General features: G+C 40.3%; 1 protein-coding gene across 2 annotated transcripts in view; it reads right to left on the reverse strand.

The window, feature by feature from the left end:
* The window catches only part of sugct (succinyl-CoA:glutarate-CoA transferase), a 607,005-nt gene that overhangs the window by 539,488 nt on the left and 47,885 nt on the right, over positions 1–19,632 (reverse strand). For both annotated transcript variants that reach the window (XM_041188972.1, XM_041188973.1), the window contains exons 5-6: positions 19,012–19,062; positions 12,389–12,509 (exon numbers count right to left, since the gene is read on the reverse strand). In XM_041188972.1, coding sequence (XP_041044906.1) covers positions 12,389–12,509; positions 19,012–19,062 — 172 coding nt within the window. The remainder of the gene's footprint in view (positions 1–12,388; positions 12,510–19,011; positions 19,063–19,632) is intronic.

Below are 19,632 nucleotides of genomic sequence, written 5' to 3' on the forward strand. Positions count from 1 at the left end.
TTGTATTTAAAATCACAAACGCTTGCAGCTGAATTATTTAATTTGAATACACATTCCAAGGTTAGGAAAACACACACCTCTTTCCATACAAAACTTACTGATCATGGGCGCTAAGACAGCACATTAATTCCGCCCATGGCATGGGGGAAACTAGAACTAGGGGATATACATTAAGAATAAGAGGTCTACCTTTTAAGACGCGAGCTGAGGAGCATTTTTTTCTTCCTGAAGGTCATTAGTCTGCAGAACTCTCTTCTCCACAAAGCTGTAGAGGCTGGGTCATTTAAGTTATTCAAGGCTGAGTTAGATAATTTTTTAAATAGACAAGGGAATCAAGGCATATGGGGGCAGACAGGAAGGTGGAGTTGAGACCACAATCAGATCACCCATGATCTTATCGAACAGCAGAACAGGCTCGTAGGGCTGAATGGCCTGCACCTGCTCCTAAGTGTATTGTTCCTATGTCCTGTCCTCTGTTCTCATAAACAAATCCATACCTCACATTAAACTAGAAGTTTTGAGTCTTTACAAACTTAGATTTTATGTAGTAAATTTCTAATCATCCCTGTGCTTGAAAACTTGCAACAGGCTTCAACTTAAACTGCTGTCTCGGAAATCTACGCTTTCAGTTGTTTTTACCAGGAGACCTGATGCTGACAAGAAAACATTTATTATTGCTGAAAAAAAGAGGCATGCTATCGAAGCTTTTCGTCTTGCACTCATCAGGACAGATTTCAAGAATTCCAATTGTAAAGGGAACAACAATTTATACTGCATGAGCAGAGAGTGCTGATTGGTTGGCAAGTGGACTCTGCTTAGTAGGGGAGTTCCATGGAGAAGGCACCAGGGAACAGTTACCTGCCAAGCTTTTGTTTAAATTCAAACCAGGCAGGTTGACTCTGATGGGTCAAGGCATTGCCCTGGGAAATGAACCAGGGAATGGATGTCCCCCAAACTTTTGTTTGGTTGAAAAAGGCAAAATGTGAGGAATACTCCTTCTGTCTACAAAGGAATCACATCTAATGTTGGACACTATGCTTTGAGTTTTGCAAGCACAGGTTGGTTAGGTACAGTCAGTACTTTGCCTGTTGCAAACGATCGAAGGGGCGTGCTGTGTGACACGATCCACCAGTCACTGGGATGTACAGCCTACATATCTGGCATCACAGCAGCACTGAAATTCATATACCATATTACTCATGTGTGACAGGCAGAATGCCTTTTTGGCTTGATGACAGCACCTTGTTAGTGGAGAATACCACTTGTGTTGCTACTGCATAGTAGCAACATGAAACAGCTAACTTCAGCTGTTGCTCAAATTTTTGAGGCACTTTATCCTTCCAGGGTAATCCGAGGTAGACTGGGCACTTTTCAGGACCAAAAGTGACAGCTTTAGGCCCATTCATAAGTTTGCGCAACATACAGCATGTGATGATCTGACTGAGATAGCCATTAACCCGCAGGATGGCTTTGATGCGCCCTATTACAGCATCAATCAGGCCCTATTTATGAGGTTGCCATTAAGGCCAATCTTATAGTGCGTGGAACTGTAGGAATCCCAATAAATATATTGACCAACGAAGGTAGACTTGTGGGAGACAGTAGTAGAGAACCCGTTGGGAGATTTCTCAACTGGCATATCGAGGAAAGAGAGCTCATTTGGCTGCTCCATTTCGAAGGTCAATTTCAGAACAGGATGGAGCCTATTAAGGTGTATAAGGAAATTCTTACATGCAGCTGCGGATTCATGTGCAGAAAATATATCTACATATTGGAAACATACAAGGGGTAGGAGGTTAGGTGTCACTCCATCAAAAAAGTGTTTCTTGTGGAAACCGACAAAGGTGTTTGCAAGAGCTAGAGGGAGTCCCTTTGCAAGAACTGGGCCTAGAGGGGATCCCATGGCAACACCACCTCTTTGGGCATACATGGTGTCGTTAAAACTGAACTCAACTGCACAAGTTGCTGAGTTCATTAGTTCAATGAATATAGATCGAGACAATGACGGCATATCTAGATCGCCATGATATAGTGACATGGGCAAATGTCTATGGCTTCCTTGAGCAGTGCATTGGTGAGTAGGCTAGCAATATCAAACAAGCACATGGACAAGGCATTGCTATCCATGTGCAAATCCTTTATGGTCTTCACAAAGTTGAAGGTAACCATCACCAGGTATGTGTTAAACTTGCTCAAAAGTGGTTGTAGCAACTCGCCCAACCATTTGGCAAATTCATATTGGGCAGAACCAGTCATAGATAAGATAGAATGTAAAGGGACATCACTTTTGGGCAGCCCATACATACACGGACGCAGTGAGCCATGTGGGCGAATCCCATCATATATACCACCCGGCAGCTCATTACTTACACAAATCCAACAAACATTTATTGTAATTTCAAAGCATATTCCTTCTAGTTTTCCTGAATTCTCAATTATGCTGCTTAGAACGAATCTAATAAATTATTATTTTCTGATAAGATTGGAAAAACATTTTGCATCCGTGATTGGACTTCAATAGATCAGTGCAAATTATTCCACCATCAAAATCATTACTCAAATTCCCAAGGGAAAGGCTTGGATTTGCATAGTATCTTATCATAGACTGACAGGAAAAGACCCAGCTGGTCCACCAAATCGGTCTCACACATGATTAGCTGGAACATGATATCAAGAGACTTCCTAACTCTCTCAACCCCAGCCATGTATTCTCCTGGGAGACAGAAAAAAACACAGAAAACAATCCCAAGGCCATTAAAGGAAAAATAAACTTCAGAAATTCCTCTCTGATGACCTCAGGTGATAGAAATCTGTCCAGGAGATCACATTAATCGTGCATATGTTAACTGCTAATCCACTTATCTTATATATGTCATTCCTACTCCAGTCAAGTATCAGTCCAGTTCCCGCTTGAAGATATCTCTCTTTACTCAAGGGAACTTCCTTACTCTCCTACTCACAAGGGCTGCAGAAACAAGGTAATAATTTACACCATTTTTGCTGGATTTCAGGGACCATACCCCAAAAGGTTAGAACAGACAAATTGGAAGAACCCCCACAGAAACCCCAATGAGCTACATTACTTTCAAGTGCAGTGGCTGTTCTGATGCAGGCAAATGCAGCAACAATTTTGCACTCCAAAGACAGTGCTAAAGATGCTGCTTCCAAACGGCTGCATGAAAGAAGGAACCTTTCAGAGTAATGGTTGGCCTTGAGAAATAGTTATTGGATAACTGTGACCGTTTTAAGTCAAAAGATGGCACAGAATTTTTAAAAAGCCACTCAGTTCACAAAGTCCATATACAACTTGCCCAAGCATGGATTGTGCCCATTCAAACAAGAGTATGTTCTGAGGGAAGCCTCTATAATATTTGTTCTCATCCCTGAAGATCCAGGGATCTCCAGAATAAGTTGTTACTAAGCGTTAGAGTTCCAAAGCATCATGAACAGAACGAAGATCGAGAAAAGCACTGATGTGTGTTAAAACTCTAGTGCTGCTCACTGACAGAACCAGAGCTGATTGTCATGATGCTAAATGTAAGATCACAATGATAGAGGAAGTTTTATCCTTTACAAACCTTTAATCCGCATCCTTTACAATCTTTACAATCTAGGCTGACACATCAGTGCAGCACTCCCTAAATGCTGTGCTGACGCAGTCTTCAGATGAGACATTAAACCAAGGCCCTGTCTGCTGTCTCAAGTGGATACAAAACATGCCATGCCACGATCAAAAGAAGAACAGCAAAAGAGGTGTACCACTGCCCTGGCCAACATTTATCCCTCAGTCAGTACCTAAAATAGATGATCTGGTCATTTATTTAATTCCTGTTTGTTGGAGCTTACTGTCCAAAAACTAACTGCCACGTTTCCTACAATAGTCACATGCTTTAAAAGTACTTCGTTGGCTGCAAAGCTCTTTAGGACATCCAAAGGTCATCAAAGGTGCTATATAAATGCAAGTTCATGCTTCGATCTAGTTAAGGGGATGGCTCACGGGTGATCAAAAGTATTTGGTGCAAAGAAAGTATTCTCAGTGTTAGCATCTAATAGGTTCTGTTTAATGAATGTTAAATACCCAGTACTTGATGTAATAAGGTGAACAGATGTTGGGTGTTGATTTGTTAATGATGCTCAACTGTATATAAGAAAGAGGCAGCCAACACAGGCTGCCGGGTATGTTAGCGGGGAGGAGTTAACTCTGTGGTGAGCCATAAAACTCTACTTAAGCATCCTAGTCTCGGTGTATCCTTCGCATCCAAGCTTGGGAGTTAGCCAACATTGGTAGCAGAGAACGATTGGTTGAAAGTGAAGATTGGAGATGGAGCTTTACTTCCAGACAGAAGGTTAGAATTGCAGTTATTTTCTTTAGAGAGAAGATTGTAATTGAAGACATTGGAACAGCAATGAACGCTTTGTGGCAGATCTTACTCCTGGCAGGAAGTGAGAGTGCCAGAGCCATCCCTTGCTTTCTTTTTGGCAGAGATGTAACCTCATTTTTCCATTGATCATACGGTTCTGTTTCACAAAACAGTGGTGGAAAATCATGTCCTGCCATTTTAGACCTGGTTTCAGTAATCTTTATTCAGAGTCTCCAACTGAATTGCCTGGAAATGTAAGGTACAGTTTTTGAGACAACACATGACATCAAAGGTATGGGAGGTAAGGAGGATGATACCAACCAATCAGAAGGAATTGTATTAGCTACCAAAAGCTTTAGCCCAGTAATGAGTATCCTAGTCACAGATTCTTTAATTGCACAGTTCTAGACTGAGAGCGTATGTTCAACAGTGTATGAAGTGGACTGGCTAAACTGTTACATGAATTCTTTAAGGAAGGAAGATTGGAGTAAAGTCAAAGAATATGGCAGTTCTACTTGTTTCAGATTTGGTGGTGATAGCACATTAAAATCACTAAAAAGAATAGTAATTCTGTGTAAAACAGCAGGGGTAAATCACTTTATCAGTACTGATGCTGTATGGAGTGAAATACCTTTACTGTTAAGCAAATGAGCCTTCAATGAAAAAGGCCCAAATGAAGTTAGACATGGAGCTTGATAAAGCTATTGTCTTTGGAAAATATGTAGATTTGCAATTCTCAGTCAGGATATTATTGTATTCCTTTAGGGCCTGTCAACTCTAGATAGAAACATAGAAAATAGGAGCACGAGTAGATAATTCGGCCCTTCGAGCCTGCTCCGCCTTTCATGATCATGGCTGATCTTCCATCTCCATGCTGTACTCCTCTGCTCTCCCCATACCCCCTGACGCCTTTAGAGTCCAGAAATCCATCCATTTCCTTCTTAAATATATTCAGTGACTTGGCCTCCACAGCCTTGTGTGGTAGGTTTCCATAGGTTCACCACCCTCTGAGTGAAGAAGTTTCTCCTCATATCAGTCCTAAACGGTCTACCACATATCCTGAGACTGACCCCTTTTTCTAGGCCCCCCAGCCAGAGAAAATATCATCCCTGCATCCAGTCTTTCTATCCCTGTCAGAATTTTATGCGCTTCAATGAGATCGCCACTCATTCTCCTAAAATCCAGTGAATACAGGCCTAGTCGCCCCAATCTCCTCATACGACAATCCTGCCATCCCAGGAATCAGTCTGGTGAACCTTCGCTGCATTCCCTCTGACAAGTATATCCTTCCTTAGGCACGGAGACCAAAACTGCACACAATACTCCAGGTGTGGTCTCACCATGGCCCTGTACAGCTGCAGGAAGACATCCTTGCTCTTGTCTGCAAGTCCTCTCGCAATGAAGGCCAATATACCATTTGTTTTCTTAACTGCTTGTTGCACCTGCATGCTTGCTTTCAGTGACTGGTGTACAAGGACACCCAGGTCCCTTTGTACAGCAACATTTCCCAATCTATCACCATTTAAATAATACTCTGCCATTCTATTTTTCCTACCAAAGTGGATAACTTCACACTTATCCACATTATACTGCATCTGCCACATATTTGCCCACACACTCAACCTGTCTAAATTGGCTTGAAGCCTCTTAACACCCTCCTCATCGCTCACATTCCCATCAAGTTTTGTGTAATCAGCAAACTTGGAAATATTACATTTGGTTCCCTCATCCAAATCATTGATATAAATTGCGAATAGCTGGGGCCCAAGCACTGATCCCTGCGGTACCCCACTAGTCACTGCCTGCCACTCTGAAAATGACCCATTTATTCCTACCCCGTTTCCTTTCTGTTAACTAATTCTCAATCCATGCCAATATATTACCCCCAATCCCATGCTTTAATTTTACACACTAACCTCTTGTGTGGGACTTGCTCAAAAGCTTTCTGAAAATCCAAATTCACCACGTTCTTTGGTCCGCCCTCATCTATTCTGCTAGTTACATCCTCCAAGAATTCCAGTAGATTTGTCAAACATGATTTCCCTTTCATAAATCCATGTTGACTTTGTCTAATCCTGTTGATATTTTCTAAGTGTCTTGTTACCTTTATAATAGACTCTAGCATTTTCCCAGTTAGACTAACTGGTCTGTAATTCGCTGTTTCCTCCCTCCCTCCTTTTTTAAATACTGGGGTTACATTTAGCACCTTTCAATCTGTTCCAGAATCTACAGAATTTTGGAAGATGGCATCCACTACTTCCATGGCCACCACCTTTAGTACACTGAGATGTAGATTATCAGGCCCTGGGGATTTATCAGCTTTCAATTCCATTAATTTCTCCAACATTACTGTTTCAGTAATTCTAATTTCCTTCAATTCCTCCTTCTCACTAGACCCTTGGTTCCCTAGTATTTCTGGGAAGTTATTTGCGTCTCGCTCTGTGAAGACAGAACTAAAGTAGTTGTTTAATTTCTCTATTTCCTTGTTTTCTATTTTAAATTCTCCTGTTTCAGACTGTAAGGGACCTACATTTGTCTTCACTAATCTTAGAAGTTTTTATAGTCTGCTTTTATGTTCCTTGCAAGTTTACTCTCATACTCTATTTCTCCTCTCTCAATCAATCTCTTGGTCCTCCTGTTAATAGCAGTTGGGGATAAGGATTTAAGAAAGAACCAAATTATTACTAAACTATATTCACAATTTGCGCATCCCTCTGGCCATAGGTTGAAGATTCTGTTAAAGGATGAAGAATACACTAGACTGGTCGAGGATATTAGCCATAAGTGTGATATTTGTAAAAAGTACAGGAGAATGCCATCACAACCAGTAGTAAGTCTTCCGCTGGTAAGAGGTTTTAATGAAACCATAGTCATGGATATCACAGGATAAAAGAAATATTTTTCTTCTCCATTTTAGACATAGCTGCTAGATTTAGTTTGTCAATGCTAATTTATAGCAAAGACAAAAAGTAAATATTGGTAAAATAATAGAAAGATATGTAAGAACAGGGATGGGAGCAACAGCTAAATTCTTAATGGACAATGGAGGAGAATTTGCCAGAGGAATTCAGGGTCATGTGCAAAAATCTGAATATTGTGAAAATGTATACTGCAGCAGAAAGCCTGTTTAGTAATGGGTTATGATTGACAAAATGTTCTGAAAAATTTTGGCATGCCAACCAAATTGTAAATGGTCGACTGCTTTAGCATAGGCAGTTCATGCAAGAAACACACTTCAGATGATTGGTGGGGCCACAGCCCTTATCAATTAGTTTATGACAGGAATCCAAAGATACCGTCAATAATCCGGGACCGTCTCCAGGCTTTGGAGGAGACGACCATTAGTTCCATTTTTGTGGAACATTTGAATGCTATGCATTCAGAGAGAAAAACATTTAAGACGGAGGCTTCAAAAAAAATCAGGAGAGCTTTGAGGTATCAAATCAGGCCATCAGAAATGAATTTTAAGCCCAGGAATATGGCATATTATAAAAGAGAAGGGCAGAAAGAATGGAGAGGCCCAGGAAAAGTTATAGGCACTGATGGCAAAACGATAATCTTACAACATGGTAACCAAACTGTTATTTCCACATGGCTTACTGGCACTGATTACACATTGACGGAACCTAAACAGATGATGGAAACAAAAGGTTCACTAAGCCAGGCTTGGTGGTAACACACTGACTGAGTAGGCCAAGTGATAGTGAAGATCAGTATAGGGCTTTATCACAAAGATTAACCACCAAAAGTTGGAATTAGGGTAGCAAATATGCCAGAAGGGGCTAGTGAGTGGAGAGAAGCCACCAGGAATGGCCACAGGGAAATCCAAAAACTGGCTGAATGTACAGGACAAAGGGAAGGATATCAGATCTGTGGATTAGCAAAAGGAAATAAAAATGTGAAAAGCCAGGAAACGTAGTAGTTCAGACTGTGATCCTACTGGTGATCACAGCCAAGGAAAAGGTCACGAACTTGAAAGGAAGTCAAGTCACAGGAGACACAGTTCAAGTAGTAGCAGTCCATAAAGGGGCAGGCGATCTAGTAGGGAGCATATTTTAACTAGAGTAAGGACCACAGGAAAGGTGAGGAGTGACACAAGTAGGAGCCCTTACAATAGAGAAGCTCTAGTAGCTACTGACAAGTTAGATGGTAAATTGGTAAAGGATGCAAAACAAAAAGAACTTGACAATGGGAGAGAGTTTGACGTTTACACAGAGGTGCCAAAGGACAACCAGCATTGTCCCATTAATGGATCTGTACAGAGAAAGTACTTCCCAATGGGATATATGAAGCTAAGGCTAGACTGGTGGCTCAGGGATTCGAAGAACAACTGTGCAACTAGGAGGTTAGAGCAGATTTCCCAACTGCAGGAAAAGCAAGTTTAAGGATTTTCCTAGCACTTCTAGCATCATATTCATGGGAATGTAAATCCATTGACATCAAAGCAGCATTTTTGTAAGGGGAACAATTTCAAAGAAAATTATTTTAAAACCTCCAAAAGAGGCTGGAGATATAGAGGGGAAATTATGGAGGTTAAATAAGCGTGCTTACTGGCTAAACGTTGCATCCAGGGTTTGGTATTTTTCAGTTAGTCTGTCCTATTAAAAGCTGGTTGTGTTCAGCTAAAAGTAGATCCAGCTGCATATTATGGATGAAGGCTGGCAGGCGGCATCTTATTGCACGTAGATTTCCTATGGGGAGGATCTGCGGCATTTGAGAAACTAGTAATAGATAAAATTATGAAGGAATTGAAAATCTGAAGTCCAACTTCTGGAGCTTTAAGTACATAGGATTGGACATTAGACAGACTAAGGTGGGAATAACCTTGACTCAACACTCTTACCGAGAGAATGTTAACAGGATCCCGATAAATCGGGCTAGGTCCTCGCAAAAAGACTGCAACTAAGGAAGAAGCAGATCAGTTAAGAAGCTTAATTGGGCAATTAAACAGGTTACGCACACAAACTAGACCGGATGCATGCTATGGTGTCTTAAAATTGAGCACTATATTGAAATATGCTACTGTTGGGGAAGTGCTAAAAGAAAATAAATCATTGAAGAAATTGAGTTTAGAGGAACGTATGATCAAATTTCCAAACCAGAGTGACCCAGAAGGGATAAAATTAGTTATTTTTATTGATGCCTCACATGCTAATCTTCCTGGTGGTCATTCAAGTACAGCAGGGCTCATTATATTTTTAGTGGGAAGAAACAATAAATGTTGCCCATTAGCTTGGGAATCGAAGAAGATAAAGAGAGTAGTTAAAAGCACCTTAGCTGCAGAGACACTTACGCTGCTAGAGGCGACAGGTATGGTTATGTCTTTATCAAATATTTTAAAGGAACTCCTATATAAGGGGCAGCTGAGGAAAAATGTGCCCATAAAATGCTACATAGATAATCGTTCCCTCTGGGGCAGTTCCATTCAACAGAGAGTCGCAGAAAAGAGGTTGAGGATCGATCTCGCAAGTATAAAAGAGATGTTAGAAAGGAAGGAAATTTCCAAAACTGAATGGGTTGACACAAGTCACCAGTTATCTAATTGTTTCACAAAAGGAACTGCTTGTCCAAAGAAATTGTTAAACATCCTCGAAGAGGGATGCCTTGTATTAGAATGGATTGTAACAACATGGAAATTTGTGTGATTTTTTTTCTTTTAAGTAAAAGGGGAATTTAGATTATGTCAGAGTGATGGTATAGTAAGATAACTTATTATTTTCATTTTGTATGACTTTTTTATGCATATCAACTGAGTTTTAAAAAAACAGGGGAATGTTAGCATCTAATGGGTTCTGTTTGATGAATGTTAAATATCCAGTACTTGATGGTAATAAGGAACAGGTGCTGGGTGTTGATTTGTTAATGATACTCCATTTGTATATAAGGAAGAGTCGGCTAATACAGGCTGTCTGGTATGTTAGGGGGGAAGAAGTCAGCTCTGTAGTGAGTAATAGAACTTTCTACTTAAACACTACTCTCTGTATCCTTCACATCCAGGTTTGGGAGTTAGCCAACACCCAGGGCAGTACTAAACCATTGATTTAAATACAAGATGCCCTATATGGGGTTATTTTTTAAGTATACAATTGATTGACAGCTCCACTTGAGTTTAAGAGGTAGATTTTTAATTTCCTTTGCCAATCTTAAAAGGGTTTATGAGCTGGTTTGCTTCAAGTCAGCAGCTCTGAAGCTAGGCAAGGGGCTCTATGAGATGGTAACAATGAACAAGCAACCATAGAAGATTACCATCAGGGCCCTTCAGCTAGTTTTAATTTAAGGATGCTGTAAGAGCACGGGGTCCAGTAGCTTTAGTGTGCCAGAAGCAAATGCAGTGCCCTTGAATGTGGATTTTTAACCTAATTTTTACCATATAAATTCCAAGTGTCCAAACCAACTAGCATGAGTGAGTGTGGTACAACCTACATGAGCTACAGATTTTGAAGTTGGGAAAACAAGGGAAGGAATTGGCAGAATCCCTGGATTTAATGTTGGGGGCTGTTAAGCTCCACAAGTAGATGTTCCTTCCTCCTATCAGTAGGAAAGGATCTGTTAGTGAAACAAAGTTGTGGCTGGAGGTGGCCATGAGATCAACAACAGGGGGTTAGTGCCAGGCTCGTCAATTCAATGTAGAAAGTAGTTTAATCATGTAAGCAAGTTGGGAAAGCCAAGTACAGGGGCATATTTGGCTACATGCTGATGATGCTCCAACACATCTCACCTCACACAAACTTATCTTGAAGGATACACCCATCTCCCCCTGCCGCTCCCAGTCTATGCTCATCTTCACATGCCCATCTGTCCATTCACACTACTGACACTCACCCTCATCTTTATGCAATGTCATGCCTCTCCCTCAATTACCATTAACAATTCTTCTCTCTCTATTCATTCAATACTTGCCATTACTCTCACTTATGGGTCCCTTCATTCCATACTTGCAAAAGGAGAGAGCACAAGACAGGAGGAAGAGGCAGAAAACCAAATGTGGCCCTCCAGCCAACGCGCAACTGAAAACTGCACAGGAGGCAGTAGTGGACATCAACAACAGAGTTTCAACATGCCTGGGTGTCGGAGATGGGGACGTTCCAGCTATGGGGTGCTATTAAATACCAAACAGCCATGTGGCATACAACACTCATGCATCTGGACTTGATGTCAGCTGCAAGCAAAATATGATAGGCAATTCAGCCTCCCAGTGTAGTTTGGAAGCTAATTTAAATATGCTAATCAGGTGCCCACCTTTCAATGGCAGGTCACTTGCAAGGGACACTATCCTCCGATGTAAAAATGGCAATGGGCTCTTACACAGCAGGTTGGGTAGGCATTCCCCATTTTTAAGTTTCAACCAACCTTCTCCCTCCTGTTTTGAGTGGGTAGTTGGGGGAGAGGGGAGTGGAGGTGGAGAGGGATTAATAAATATCTAGGTCTCATCTCTGATTCAGGTCAACAACACTCCACACCTACCTATCAACAAATGGTGAGCTGCAGCATCATGTCCCCAAAGTGAACTACTAAAAGCTAAAATTTCTCATATAGCAAAAAAATGTGGATGAGTGGGCTTGAATAACACTGTTCACCTGCTGTTAATTTTCTGTTGATTTACACCTGGCAAAGAGGAAATGGATGAAGCAAAAATTGGGGGTGAGGGAGGAAATGGGGGTAGATGCTTATTAAATATACCCTGGCAGGCCAAATTTCAATTTTTGGGAAATCCATTCCTTGAAACTGAAGCTTATAGCTAATACTGAACTATAAGAAATGCTTCATTTTTATAATGGTTTGGCTTCATACACAGGATGTATTTACTGACATTACAACAGTGACTAACGCTTGAAAAGTACTTCATTAGCTGTAAAGCACTTTGGAGCATCCTGAGGTTATGAACAACACTATATAAATGTAAGCCGTTCTTTCTAACCGTCCAAAAAGGGCAATTGCAGAACTTAAAATAATTTTGTTCACCACATATTATTGTTTAATAAAATCACTCAAATAAATTACCTTAGAGAGAAGTTCAAATAATTTACCTGTAATTGAACAGTAAACTATGTGTGGAGCAACCTCCTGTATGTGTCTATATCCCAGACCCATTTTTGCTAGTTTTCCAGGAACATAATTTTCCATCAGCACATCACAAACAGATGCCAGCTGTAGGGTACAAATCAAAGGCATGTTTTGTAATTTATTACAGATTTTATCTATTAAAAACCACACACATTACATTGGAATAATGATGGAGAGAAACACATTTGAAATAAATACTAAAGGAACTGCATATCATCAGTTTATAACCTCTAAACCACTGGTCTGTGCTAATAATAAAAAGCTGGGTTTGAGGTTTAACAATTTTCATATTTCTTTCCCTTTCTTTCAGCGATTGCATGTCCGCTGTTTAATAATAAACCACAGCTAAGAGTAGGTTTGTCACATATATAAATCAGGATAGTAGACGCAGAATGTCAAACTGAGAACAAAGCTGGGGTGACTTACAACTCTCAGGATTAGATTAGAGTTTACCGCTGATAATTCAAAGCTCTTTACTTTGAATTAATGGATCCTAAAATGCAGCTTGCACTAAAAAAGCCTCCAGTCCATTTTAATCTAATGCTTAAGTCAAATTACTAGATAATTCAAACTTCTTTGCACAAAAAGAAAACAATTTGAATATTGAGTGGACTGTATCACGTTAAATTTATCCAATAACTTGGTGAATTTAGCTCCAAAATTTAGCGCTCTAATTATTCCAGTGCTATTAAATGGTGAAACAGTAACTGGGGCAATACTGGACAGGGCCGAAGTGCCTGGAACATCAGCAGTTAAGTTACCCTTAACAAATTGCAGGAAAACTCACAACCTGGAAATAAAATAAATCCCCATATATTTTCACTAGCACAATGTTATCACAATTCATACAGATCTAAAACAATGTCGTCCAACAGAAATTACTGACTGGCCACAGGCAAAACTACAGTGACACGATTTAAGCCATATGCATTACTTTTAGGAGAAAATACCTTGTACACAATACAAATAAATATTTTCCAATGTATACTCATTTAGTAATCATCCACCACCACTTACTATGCGATTCACTACTACTAATCACTATATGCAGCCATTCTCTTTCACCAACTTTGGATTTCTGACATGAATTTATAACACAGCACATCTTAGTGCTACTTCTAGACTCTTGTCTAGCAGTTGTAAGCAGTACTTTAACTTCATCAGTGTGATTGCTGAGAACTTTAACTCATATAACGAGACAGGTCAGGCTCTCAGTGATGGTAGAATAATGGTAATGTTTCTGTACTAATAACCCAGACTCATGCTCTGGAGACACAAGTTGAAATCCCACCACAGCAGCTGGTGGAATTTAAATTCAATTAATTAATAAATATGGAATTAAAAGCTAGTCTCAGTAATGGTGATCATAAAACTAACAGATTGTCATAAAAACACATCTGGCTTACTAATGTCCTTTAGGGAAGGAAATCTGCCCTCCTTACCAGGTCTGGCTTATATGTGACTGCAGATCCACAACAATGTGGTTGGTCCTGAACTGCCCTTTGATATGACCTAGCAAGCCATTCAGTTGCACCAAACCACTTCAGAAAAGTCAAAGGATAAAACCGGACAGACCATCCAACATCGACCAATGTACTGGATACAACATTGCAAGGGTGTGCCAAAGTCCTCCTTACTAACATCTGGGAACCTGTGCCAAAATTGGGAGAGCAGTCCTTTAGTTTAGTCAAGCAACAACCTGACATAATCCTACTTACTGAATCATATCTTACAGCCAATGTCCCAGATTCCTTCATCACCAACCCCGGGCTTTTCCTGTCTCACCAGCAGGAGGCGCAGTAGTAAACAGTCAGGAGGGTGATGCCCTGCAAGTCCTCAACATTCACTCTGGATCCCATGAAGTTTCAGGTCAAACAGGGCAAGGGAACCTTCTACTGATTACCACCGAGGGTACTCAGGGCACACAATATGCATCACCAAGAGTAGCTTGGTCACACGACTACTATCTGAACTGGCCCGAATCCTGATGGGCATTTCTGCAATGTAGGGCCTATGGCAGGTAGTGAGGGAAGCAGAAAAAGGGAAAAACCTGCTTACCTCAAATCTCACAAATCTACCTGTCGCAGATGCATTTGTCCATGACAGTATTGTTGGGAGTGACCACCACACAGTTCTTGAGGAGACAAAGTACCATTTCAAGTGTTCTGTGACACTACCAATGTGATAAATAGGATAACTCCAGAACAGGTCTAGCAACACAAAACTGGGCAACCATGGGGTGCTGTGGGCCATCAGCAGCAGCAGGTTGGTATTCAACCACAATCTGGTACCTCAGTCTAGCAAATCCCTCACTCTACCATTATGATGAAGCCAGGGAATCAACCCTGGTTCCCTGAGGAGCGCAAGAGAGAAAACCAGGAGCAGCACCAGGCACACCTAACAATGAGATGCCAACCTGGTGAAACTTTGATGCAGAAACAGAGCTCATCAAAGCTCTCCTGCAGGACAATGGCTATCTTAATCAAATCACTGTTCATTGTGTATTGTGCAAACTCACAAATGGGCCAATGTCCATCACTTTCAAACCTGAAAAGTGCCCGGTCTACCTCAAATTACCCTGGAAAGGCAAAGTATCTCAAAATTTTGAACAAGTTTAGCAAGCTGTTTCACACTGCTACTATGCAGTAGCTATGCATGTGGCATTTTTAACTAATAGGATGCTGCCGCCAGTCCAAAATGATATTCTGCCTACTGCACAATTGAGCAACGTCATGTATGAATTTCGTTGCCAATGTGATACCAGGTACATAGGCTTCACATCTCATTGATTGGCTGATCAAATTAAACAGCATGTTCCTTTGGTTGTCTGTAATAGGCAGAGTACAGACCGTAATCAACCAACCTCCACTTGCAAAACCCAAAACAAAATGTCTACTGTTAGATGTGATTCCATGCTTGGGCAGCACTTGAACAGTCCTGGAGTGTGCTAATAGCTACACTAACAACCAATTTAAGATAATCAGTCCAGTTGTAACATGACACATTTCCACTTTCTAGAAGCGACATACATTCATACACAGGGACCCATTCTCTGCAGACAAAAGCCTTGTGCCTTTTCTGAGTTACCTGGGAGCCTATATTCCCCGTTGCTTTCTCCATGGCAATGCCTTGGAGAATCAGAGTCAACTTGGCAACCCTGTTCTCTTGGAGGATAAATTGTTGTGATCATTTGGAATTTGGCATTCTTGCGTTTGTCCTGATGAGCGCAAAATGAAAAGTTGCTGCAACATGTCTCTCTTTTCAGCAGTATTTAAGTTCTGTACTATCAAATGTCTGTTTATTCAGAATGTTTGAGCAAAACATAATGATATGTCACCTCGCCATACAACGTTAGTGGTGTTACCATGGTATTGAAGCCCACTGTTGTCACCTTGTTACACACCATTTTAGCAGAGACCAATAAACAGTAAGCAAGAAAGTGAAGCATACACAATGATCAAAGAAAACTCGCATACTCTGCCTTTTGTTTTACTTTACCAACAGATGCAAAAAAAAGTTGGTGTGCATGCATAATAGTATTGAGATTATCTGCCCAATGATCGCATCTGTTGCTCATTCTTTTATTTAGTAATCAACAATGCAATTATCCACAGCTGGATTCTTAATTAGCCGCAGCTGACTGGCAGCTAACGTATTGGACAACATTGATCTAAAACACATTGCCAATGCAACCTGTGGAATTGGCAAAATAGTTAAAGGCCATCACAAGTTTTCACAGTAACACATGTAAGACAGTGCAGGCCTGGGGATAACTAGCAGAGCACCTAATTTTCCTAAAATATAACCTATATAAATTACTTGCATTGTCTTCTGTAACTTACAGGTTCCTCCATAGCATCATGAAATAAAGATCTCAAAAACATGGCACATTTTGTTTTTTCTGCAACCAGTAATAATCTTCCTATTCTTGTTACACTATTTCAACTCAGTAAATTAATGATTTAACAATTCACATCTTGAACCAATTTGTTTAAATTTAACAAAAGAATTTATAAAAAAGACCACATGCCACAACAGACGGAATCTAGAATTTAAAAAATAGAATGAATGTTTTCTTCCACTCCATCTCAAGAATCACCACAAGTCCCCGACACACATGAAATAAAATTAGGAATGCAGTCACTGGTTAGATTTTGTATCAGCCAAACAAGTCACGCTCAAATTAAACACATTCTTGAAAGTGTTTTCTTTCTTTTGACATTATAGCCACAGCTCTAAAATAAGGTTCCACCCTGGTCTTCAAAATACACATGACTTCTATGGAGTTTGCAAAAATTCCACCGACCCACAATGTGGACCCACAAGATTTCCAATGTGGAAACCTTGTTTTCCCAGGATTCGCACTACAAAGTTGTTCTAATCTCTAAAATAAATTTAAATCTTACAGCCTCTGGTTTCCACCACTAGATGGAAGCCTCGAGCACAGAGTGCCTTGGCTTTTGTATGCATGGGCAACTTGACTATACTGTCAAAAAAAAAACAAAAAAACTGCGGATGCTGGAAATCCAAAACAAAAACAGAATTACCTGGAAAAACTCAGCAGGTCTGGCAGCATCGGCGGAGAAGAAAAGAGTTGACGTTTCGAGTCCTCATGACCCTTCGTCGAAGGGTCATGAGGACTCGAAACGTCAACTCTTTTCTTCTCCGCCGATGCTGCCAGACCTGCTGAGTTTTTCCAGGTAATTCTGTTTTTGTTTTTGACTATACTGTCCTTGTTGGACATAGATTTCCTGGTGCTACTGGGGAGATTTCCTCGTGCTACTGGGGAGGGGTTAAGCTAACATGGCAAGGGAATGGGAACCAAGGTGTCACATTAGAAAGGAGAAACAAGGCACTTGAAAGAATAAACGCGACAAATAACACTAAAGAAATAGTAAGGAGCCAGACAAAAAAGGAATGCAATAAGGTCTAAATTAGGTTTGCAGCAATATAGGGTATATATGGTTGGTGAGCCGCTGGAGCAATTAGCCACATGAAAATGTGATGTTGTGGTGATAACAGAGGCCTGGCTCAAAAAAGGAAGATTGGGCATTAAATATTCTTGGATACATGGTGTTCAGAAGAAATAGGGAAGGAAAGAAAGGAGGAGCAGACTTAATTAAGGGGGTTTATATCAATGCTGGAGAGAAAGGTTGTTCTGGAGAGGTCAAGGAGAGAATCTATTTCCTTAGACTTAAGAAGCATTCGAGGTGTCATTGTATTCTCAAGGCCACAAATAATGGGAAAGATATAGAGGAGCAAGTCAACAAGGAAATTACAGAGAAGTGCAAAAACTGTGGTGTAGTGATAACAGGTGACTTTCAATCTCCTAATACAGTAAACTAAGGTAGTAATAGCATAAAGGGCAGAGAGGGAGAAGAGTTTCTGGAGTACATTAAAGAGAATTTTATTGATCATTATGCTCCTGATCCATCAAAGAAGGATGCATTGCTCGATCTGATTCTGGGGAATGAGGTGGGTCAAGTGGATCAACTGTCAGTGATCAAGGGGCCATTCAGGGAACAGTGATCATAGCATCATTAGGTTTAGAGTTATATATGGAAAAGAACAAGGAGCAATCTAGAGTAAAAATACTTAATTGGTGGAGGATCAGAATGGATCTGTCCTAGTAAATTGGAATCAAAGAATGGCAAACAAAACAGTAAATTAACAATGAGAGGCCTTTAAAGAGGAGATGGTTCATGTTCATTCAAGGTACATTCCCACATGTGAGGATAGGTAGGGCAACCAAAGCCAGAGCTCCCTAAATTACAAAAGTGATAAAGAATAAGATGAAGAAGAAAGGGGGGTGCTTATGACATACTGAATGAGCTAAAAATCAATAATGAGGAGGTAATAGAAAGACAGGCAGTACTTAAAGTTGATAGGTCACTAGGACCAGATGGGATGCATCCAAGGATGCTGAGGGAAGTGAGTGTGGAAATTACAGAGGTCCTGGCCATAATCATCCAATCCTACTCAGATACAGCGGGTGCTGCCAGAGGACTGGAGAATTGCAACTGTTATACCCTTGTTCAAAAAAAGAGTGTAAGGACGAAACCAGCAACTACAGGCCAGTCAGCTCAACCTAGATAGTGGAAAGCTTTTAGAACCGAGAATACAGGCCAAGAGTGAATTAATTAAGGAAAGCCAGCATGGATTTGCTAAAGGTAAATCGTGTTTAACTAACAATTGAGTTTTTTTGATCAGGTAACAGAGAAGGTTGATGAAGATAATGCAGTTGATGTGGCGTACATAGACTTCAAAAGACAATTGATAAAGTGCCATATAATAGACTTGTCAGCAAAGTTGAAGCCCAAGGAATTAAAGGGGCAGTGAAGCATTGATATAAAATTGACTGAATGACAGGAAGCAGACAGAAGTGGTGAATGGTTGTTTTTCAGACTGGAGGAAGGTATATAGCAGAGTTTCCCAGGTTATAGTAAGAAGTCGAAATTGCTGAATGATTCAATCATCCCCCTCATCTTCACATCCCACCTGCATACTGCACTAAACTAAATGCATTTTTAAAAAATTCATCATGTAAGAAACTATTGTAACAAAAACTATTTTTGAATGGACTTACATCTTTTATTATACGGGCACCACAAGGGTCCTTCAGATTCACCGCTATACTCTGAGAAAAAACAACAAACGGCACATTATTCAAAACAGATAGTCACCACACATGGCAGCTGGCAATTTAAATAAGACAAATATGACCATAAATGGGCCATACGATTACCCTCTATTCCTACCAATCTGAGCCGGTCAAACAACAAATCTCACATAATAATCAAATTATCCATATTTCTTAAATAAAAATGTCCCCTATAATTTTCTCTTTCAGGCACCTAGAAAAATGAAAAACATCAATAAATAAATGGATAAAACTTAAAAAGCAGAGCTGACTTTGGATCACATAAAGCTATATCAGATCTGAATGGATTACAAGAGATATAAGTGCAACTTCATTCACTAGTAAAGGATTAGATATTGGTGTTACAATGGTTTAGGTACAATGTCACAAATATTTAACTACAAAATTACAAAGATTTAGCTATCAAGGTTTGTTACCAAAGGTGCAGTGAGTTGTCTACCAAAATTACAAAGGTTTATCTGCTAATGTAGCTATGACACAGTCACGATAGGCCGAAAGGCCTATTTTACATAGCTTTAAAAAACGTGAGCATATAAAAACAAACTT

Source organism: Carcharodon carcharias, chromosome 6 (assembly GCF_017639515.1).
Source record: "Carcharodon carcharias isolate sCarCar2 chromosome 6, sCarCar2.pri, whole genome shotgun sequence".
Taxonomy (NCBI): Eukaryota; Metazoa; Chordata; class Chondrichthyes; order Lamniformes; family Lamnidae; genus Carcharodon; species Carcharodon carcharias.